Source organism: Myxine glutinosa, chromosome 7 (assembly GCF_964187855.1).
Source record: "Myxine glutinosa chromosome 7, kmMyxGlut1.1, whole genome shotgun sequence".
Classification (NCBI taxonomy): domain Eukaryota; kingdom Metazoa; phylum Chordata; class Myxini; order Myxiniformes; family Myxinidae; genus Myxine; species Myxine glutinosa.
This window is the reverse complement of record NC_136267.1, coordinates 130,539,744-130,549,786: the sequence shown is the minus strand read 5'-3', so window position 1 is coordinate 130,549,786 and position 10,043 is coordinate 130,539,744. Positions and strand designations below refer to the sequence as shown.

Here is a 10,043-nt window from a genome sequence, read left to right as displayed (position 1 = left end):
ACACCCAGACCGACACACACCCAGACCGACACACACCCAGACCGACACACACCCAGACCGACACACACCCAGACCGACACACACCCAGACCGACACACACCCAGACCGACACACACCCAGACCGACACACACCCAGACCGACACACACCCAGACCGACACACACCCAGACCGACACACACCCAGACCGACACACACCCAGACCGACACACACCACACACAGAGACCGACACACACACACACACAGAGACCGACACACACACACACACAGAGACCGACACACACACACACACAGAGACCGACACACACACACACACACAGAGACCGACACACACACACACACAGAGACCGACACACACACACACACAGAGACCGACACACACACACAGAGACCGACACACACACACAGAGACCGACACACACACACAGAGACCGACACACACACACAGAGACCGACACACACACACAGAGACCGACACACACACACAGAGACCGACACACACACACAGAGACCGACACACACACACAGAGACCGACACACACACACAGAGACCGACACACACACACAGAGACCGACACACACACACAGAGACCGACACACACACACAGAGACCGACACACACACACAGAGACCGACACACACACACAGAGACCGACACACCACACACAGAGACCGACACACACACACAGAGACCGACACACACACACAGAGACCGACACACACACACAGAGACCGACACACACACACACAGAGACCGACACACACACACACACAGAGACCGACACACACACACACACAGAGACCGACACACACACACACACAGAGACCGACACACACACACACACAGAGACCGACACACACACACACACAGAGACCGACACACACACACACACAGAGACCGACACACACACACACACAGAGACCGACACACACACACACACAGAGACCGACACACACACACACACAGAGACCGACACACACACACACAGAGACCGACACACACACACAGAGACCGACACACACACACAGAGACCGACACACACACACAGAGACCGACACACACACACAGAGACCGACACACACACACAGAGACCGACACACACACACAGAGACCGACACACACACACAGAGACCGACACACACACACAGAGACCGACACACACACACAGAGACCGACACACACACACAGAGACCGACACACACACACAGAGACCGACACACACACACAGAGACCGACACACACACACAGAGACCGACACACACACACAGAGACCGACACACACACACAGAGACCGACACACACACACAGAGACCGACACACACACACAGAGACCGACACACACACACAGAGACCGACACACACACACAGAGACCGACACACACACACAGAGACCGACACACACACACAGAGACCGACACACACACACAGAGACCGACACACACACACAGAGACCGACACACACACACAGAGACCGACACACACACACAGAGACCGACACACACACACAGAGACCGACACACACACACAGAGACCGACACACACACACAGAGACCGACACACACACACAGAGACCGACACACACACACAGAGACCGACACACACACACAGAGACCGACACACACACACAGAGACCGACACACACACACAGAGACCGACACACACACACAGAGACCGACACACACACACAGAGACCGACACACACACACAGAGACCGACACACACACACAGAGACCGACACACACACACAGAGACCGACACACACACACAGAGACCGACACACACACACAGAGACCGACACACACACACAGAGACCGACACACACACACAGAGACCGACACACACACACAGAGACCGACACACACACACAGAGACCGACACACACACACAGAGACCGACACACACACACAGAGACCGACACACACACACAGAGACCGACACACACACACAGAGACCGACACACACACACAGAGACCGACACACACACACAGAGACCGACACACACACACAGAGACCGACACACACACACAGAGACCGACACACACACACAGAGACCGACACACACACACAGAGACCGACACACACACACAGAGACCGACACACACACACAGAGACCGACACACACACACAGAGACCGACACACACACACAGAGACCGACACACACACACAGAGACCGACACACACACACAGAGACCGACACACACACACAGAGACCGACACACACACACAGAGACCGACACACACACACAGAGACCGACACACACACACAGAGACCGACACACACACAGAGACCGACACACACACAGAGACCGACACACACACAGAGACCGACACACACACAGAGACCGACACACACACAGAGACCGACACACACACAGAGACCGACACACACACAGAGACCGACACACACACAGAGACCGACACACACACAGAGACCGACACACACACAGAGACCGACACACACACAGAGACCGACACACACACAGAGACCGACACACACACAGAGACCGACACACACACAGAGACCGACACACACACAGAGACCGACACACACACAGAGACCGACACACACACAGAGACCGACACACACACAGAGACCGACACACACACAGAGACCGACACACACACAGAGACCGACACACACACAGAGACCGACACACACACAGAGACCGACACACACACAGAGACCGACACACACACAGAGACCGACACACACACAGAGACCGACACACACACAGAGACCGACACACACACAGAGACCGACACACACACAGAGACCGACACACACACACAGAGACCGACACACACACACAGAGACCGACACACACACACAGAGACCGACACACACACACAGAGACCGACACACACACACAGAGACCGACACACACACACAGAGACCGACACACACACACAGAGACCGACACACACACACAGAGACCGACACACACACACAGAGACCGACACACACACACAGAGACCGACACACACACACAGAGACCGACACACACACACAGAGACCGACACACACACACAGAGACCGACACACACACACAGAGACCGACACACACACACAGAGACCGACACACACACACAGAGACCGACACACACACACAGAGACCGACACACACACACAGAGACCGACACACACACACAGAGACCGACACACACACACAGAGACCGACACACACACACAGAGACCGACACACACACACAGAGACCGACACACACACACAGAGACCGACACACACACACAGAGACCGACACACACACACAGAGACCGACACACACACACAGAGACCGACACACACACACAGAGACCGACACACACACACAGAGACCGACACACACACACAGAGACCGACACACACACACAGAGACCGACACACACACACAGAGACCGACACACACACACAGAGACCGACACACACACACAGAGACCGACACACACACACAGAGACCGACACACACACACAGAGACCGACACACACACACAGAGACCGACACACACACACAGAGACCGACACACACACACAGAGACCGACACACACACACAGAGACCGACACACACACACAGAGACCGACACACACACACAGAGACCGACACACACACACAGAGACCGACACACACACACAGAGACCGACACACACACACAGAGACCGACACACACACACAGAGACCGACACACACACACAGAGACCGACACACACACACAGAGACCGACACACACACACAGAGACCGACACACACACACAGAGACCGACACACACACACAGAGACCGACACACACACACAGAGACCGACACACACACACAGAGACCGACACACACACACAGAGACCGACACACACACACAGAGACCGACACACACACACAGAGACCGACACACACACACAGAGACCGACACACACACACAGAGACCGACACACACACACAGAGACCGACACACACACACAGAGACCGACACACACACACAGAGACCGACACACACACACAGAGACCGACACACACACACAGAGACCGACACACACACACAGAGACCGACACACACACACAGAGACCGACACACACACACAGAGACCGACACACACACACAGAGACCGACACACACACACAGAGACCGACACACACACACAGAGACCGACACACACACACAGAGACCGACACACACACACAGAGACCGACACACACACACAGAGACCGACACACACACACAGAGACCGACACACACACACAGAGACCGACACACACACACAGAGACCGACACACACACACAGAGACCGACACACACACACAGAGACCGACACACACACACAGAGACCGACACACACACACAGAGACCGACACACACACACAGAGACCGACACACACACACAGAGACCGACACACACACACAGAGACCGACACACACACACAGAGACCGACACACACACACAGAGACCGACACACACACACAGAGACCGACACACACACACAGAGACCGACACACACACACAGAGACCGACACACACACACAGAGACCGACACACACACACAGAGACCGACACACACACACAGAGACCGACACACACACACAGAGACCGACACACACACACAGAGACCGACACACACACACAGAGACCGACACACACACACAGAGACCGACACACACACACAGAGACCGACACACACACACAGAGACCGACACACACACACAGAGACCGACACACACACACAGAGACCGACACACACACACAGAGACCGACACACACACACAGAGACCGACACACACACACAGAGACCGACACACACACACAGAGACCGACACACACACACAGAGACCGACACACACACACAGAGACCGACACACACACACAGAGACCGACACACACACACAGAGACCGACACACACACACAGAGACCGACACACACACACAGAGACCGACACACACACACAGAGACCGACACACACACACAGAGACCGACACACACACACAGAGACCGACACACACACACAGAGACCGACACACACACACAGAGACCGACACACACACACAGAGACCGACACACACACACAGAGACCGACACACACACACAGAGACCGACACACACACACAGAGACCGACACACACACACAGAGACCGACACACACACACAGAGACCGACACACACACACAGACCGACACACACACACAGAGACCGACACACACACACAGACCGACACACACACACAGACCGACACACACACACAGACCGACACACACACACAGACCGACACACACACACAGACCGACACACACACACAGACCGACACACACACACAGACCGACACACACACACAGACCGACACACACACACAGACCGACACACACACACAGACCGACACACACACACAGACCGACACACACACACAGACCGACACACACACACAGACCGACACACACACACAAACCGACACACACACACAGACCGACACACACACACAGACCGACACACACACACAGACCGACACACACACACAGACCGACACACACACACAGACCGACACACACACACAGACCGACACACACACACACACCGACACACACACCGACACACACACACACATCAAGGTAACTAGCAAACAAATAACACCTTCAATCACGTGAAAACGTAAGTACACCCCACGTAAAGTTTTGACCTTTTCAACATATTTCAACATACAGCTATTTGATCTTCATTTCAACAATATTGATAGATAAAGGTGATATAATATAACAAATATCATGAAACATTTACATTTTGTAGTCCATTGTATAATTTAAATAAACATAAATGCAAATTTCGCATGTGGAAAACGTAAGTACACCCCAAAATTTATCACTACTTCAAATACCTAAAATTAGAATCAGGTGCACCAGCTCAGGTGAAAATGATTAGAACATCGGATCTTGGAGGAACCGATATTATTTAAACCTCAGACATTTAATTTGGTTTGCTCTTTGTTGTTGAAGTGTGCGGCGTCACCATGCCTAGATCAAAAGAGCTCTCTGCGGCCTTCAGAAAGAAGATTATAAATGCCTACGAGACTGAGAAGGGATTTAAAAAGATCTCCAAACAATTTGAAATCAATCATTCGACTGTCCGGAAGATCATCTACAAGTGGAGAAGATTCCAAACAACTGCCAACTTGTTCAGGCCAGGCCACCCCAGCAAGTTCAGCCCGAGAGCAGACCACAAGATGCTGAAAGAAGTCTCTAAGAACCCCAGAATGTCATCACGGGACCTACAGGTAGCTCTTGCCACTGTTGATATCAAAGTGCACGAGTCTACCATTAGAAAGAGGTTGCACAAATTTGATCTACATGGGAGGTGTGCAAGGAGGAAACCTTTGCTGTCCAGAAAGAACATCAGGGCAAGACTATAGTTTGCCAATGAACACCTCGGCAAAGACCAGCACTTCTGGAACAATGTGCTCTGGACAGATGAGTCAAAGGTAGAGCTATTTGGCCACAGTACCAGAAGACATGTTTGGCGAAAACCAAAGACAGCATTTGACCACAAGAACCTGATACCAACTGTAAAGCATGGTGGTGGAAATATTATGGTTTGGGGCAGCTTTGCTGCATCAGGGCCTGGGGAGCTCACCATCATAGAATCCACTATGAATTCTTCATTGTACCAGAGGGTGCTTGAGGATAATGCGAGGCCATCTGTCGCAGAAGTTGAAACCAAAGGTGGACCTTGCAACATGACAATGACCCTAAACATACCTGTAAATCCACCAAGGAATGGCTGAAAAGAAAGAAATGGAGGGTTCTGGAATGGCCAAGTCAAAGGCCGGATCTAAATCCCATCGAGATGTTGTGGGGGGATTTGAAACAATCTGTGCATGCAATTGTGCATGCTGTGCAACAATTTTTTGTTGAGTAAATTATTGGAAAGTCAATTTGTCATTGTTTTTTGTTTAATTAGATCACCTTTATCTATAGATACTGTTTAAATGAAGATCAAATATTGATATGTCCACATATTTATTTATTTATTTATTATTTTTTTGTATACAAGATCGAGGCTCGTGGAAGAGCTAACATTAATCACAGAAGAAAAAAAAACGAACACATAAAACATATAATAAAGGGAGCGGGAGACAAGATGGGGGGAGAGAGGGAATCACACAAGTAAAACAGTGGAGAACAGTGACATCGGGAGATCTGTGGGAGGGAGAGGGCTTGGAGGGAGGAGGCAAGGGAAGAGGGGGTGCGAGAGGTAAAAAAAACACATGGACACTACTAGGACTTCAAGGAAAGAAGTCGGTATTTCAAAAAAGTGGATCTGGGGTGAATTAACGGGTGTAGAAAAGATCAAGGTTTTGGATGTGGGAAGATAAGAGATGGTGGTGAACAGCTGTTTTAAAGACCTGGAGTAAGGAGTGGGATTGAAGAGAGTGAGGGAGTTTGTTCAAGAGGTGGGAGAAAAGAGGAATGAAAGAGTGAAGGTGTGTAGAGAGCCTAGATTTTGGCAGTTTAACCATAAGAGGGTTGCTGGCAGATCTTGTGCGACCTGTACGAATATTTGTCGGACAGAGCACTGACAGAGCTGAGGGAGCTAGGCCGGAGAGGAGGCGGTAGAAGACAGAAAGCCCACCAACCTGCCTGCGGTGAGTGAGTGAAAGGCCCTCAGAGTTAGCTTCATCGTGGGATTCCAATCGGGAGATTCCAGTGATTCTGAAAGCTTTTGAAAAAGCTTTTTTGAAAGCTTTTGGAATTCTGAAAGCTTTTTTTGAAAGTGTTCTCAGAATTTTGTTGCAAGGGCTCTTTTCAAGATCGTCACTGAGCTGTCACTTCCAGACTTAACAAACGTGACAGCTTCCAACTGCAGTTTGTTTTTATGCCTCCGCCGACAAAGTCGCCGGAGGCATTATGTTTTTGGGTTGTCCATCCGTACGTCCGTCCATCCAGGCTAAACCCTTTCTCAGCAACCACATGTCCGATTGAGACGAAACTTTCAGGGTAAGAGTGACACCCATGTTTTATGTTGATTGTCACGTCACAGGTCATATGGTATGGCAGGTCATATGGTATGGCAGGTCATATGGTATGGCAGGTCATATGGTATGTTAAAAAGATTTTAAAAAACATTTCATGGGTTGTACTTACTTTTTCCACATGCAAAATTTGCATTTATGTTTATTTAAATTATACAATGGACTACAAAATGTAAATGTTTCATGATATTTGTTATATTATAATCACCTTTATCGATCAATATTGTTGAAATGAAGATCAAATAGCTGACCTAGAACGTTATATTATTTAAGCAAATGGACATGACCAAACTACAACCAACTGCAGAGGTTTCCAATAAACCTTGAGGAAGTTACCAATTGATAATAGTCGAATTGTAGGCGATCCAAACTTCAAAATGGTGTGTAATGATGAACATGCCTACCAATCATGGCAGACAATAATATATTATTGTTTGTGTGTGCAGCTGCCCAAGACCCTTCAGGAATAACAACAAAGAAGGCCGGTAGGCGGTAAGGTAAGTTGTAAAGGACAGGTAATTGTACACGTGGGGTGATCGTGACGGCAACACGCGCGTGCAGGTGGCGAAGAAGGTCGAGGGGAGAAAGAAAAAACCCGAAAATAACTGAGAAGGGAAACAAATAGCGGTGGAGATAAAGAACAATCCGCCTGGAGGGAGCCGAAGGACATTCCTTTGTTTCTATCACGACGGCGTGGACCTTCGGGCCCGCGCAAGAAAAAAGGTCGTCGGCAAACAACGGGAACAATGGCAGCGTCCAGTTGGTAACAAAGAGCGTGCGTTATTAGTTATTACTCACACATGGCACCTCGGAGCATGAGCCTGGAAACGCTGATGAGTCCATGCACAACCAACGTACCAACTCACTGATCGGGATTCGGGCCTGCAACACACCGCCAGCCGGCCCGGCTGCCCCTAGCGCTAACGACCAGTACGGATTCAAAAACGCCAATGGAAGAGAGTCACCAAAGACTAACGAAAATGTAAAATATACTCCCACAATCAAGGCGATGACTAAACCTCGACATTTGAGCAATTTAACATAAAGTTGCTTCACATTTTTTAATAGCTTATATCCAACAAGAGTCAGTTGTAATAACAAGTACAAATTTGATATTTTATGAGACAATTATTAAAAATTGCAAGGATGTCACAACATTAATAACGGATGCAGGCTATACACCGCCCAAAACGTTTGGGCTCTGAAAGGGTTAATTTGGAATTAAAGAATATAAAGCAGATTTAAGAAACATTATCAATTATCATGAGCATTATATATTCTCCCGTACATACTTGGGATTTATTTATTTTTCGTTAATGTTGCATCACGTGAGTTTCAACCAATTTGAATACAAATTTTTCTGATAAAAATTGGAAGAGATTTGAAATTTTCTTTACATGCGCTGAGTTGATTTTTTTATTATACTTGGAATTATTACAATCCCACGGTGTCCTTCTACAAGAGTAGGCGAGCTATCGCCAGCACCATGAAATAATTCCAAATTCCTGCCCGAACCTTAGTCGGACGTCAGGCCTGCGCCAATAATACCAAGAGGTCAGGTTCCCACATGGAGGTTTTATTGAGGTGAGGTCACGCAACTCGGTTCAAGGCCCAGCCCCCCCAAGTGGCCATGCGCATGCGCAGTGCAGGTGCAACGCACATAGCAACACAAACACAACAGCAATGGCGCAACTGCCTATTAATATTATGCCTTCATACGCCACAGGATAAGGAATAAGCACTCCCATGAACAACAAACGAAACTGGGAAGGGACGCAGTATCGCAATGGGAAAAGGACATTATTCCCAGTAAGCATATTAAAGCCCCAGCAAAGTACATATGAGGAAAGAAGAGACAGACAGCGTTGTGAGAGGTATTTGTTGACTGGCACTGGTGACTTGACGAGAAGACTGTATTAGTGGCCCTGTCAACGTCTAAGGTGAAAAGGTACCTGTTTAAGACATGCTTAATTTTGTATCTCGATGGGTGGTTGAACCTGATGTGCAAAGCAGTCAGCAGCCCATCAAGCACTGAGTGGGGGA

General features: G+C 49.4%; 1 protein-coding gene across 4 annotated transcripts in view; it reads right to left on the bottom strand.

Moving 5' to 3' along the window:
- PHF14 (PHD finger protein 14) overlaps positions 1-9,054 on the bottom strand; it is a 325,301-nt gene extending 316,247 nt beyond the window's left edge. For 3 of the 4 annotated variants that reach the window (XM_078782297.1, XM_078782296.1, XM_078782299.1), the window contains exon 1: positions 8,799-9,054. In XM_078782297.1, the coding sequence (XP_078638423.1) occupies positions 8,799-8,817 (19 nt within the window). In that variant the 5' untranslated portion in view covers positions 8,818-9,054. The remainder of the gene's footprint in view (positions 1-8,798) is intronic. The other variant, XM_078782298.1, reaches the window with a different exon arrangement.
- Positions 9,055-10,043: the final 989 nt, after the last annotated feature.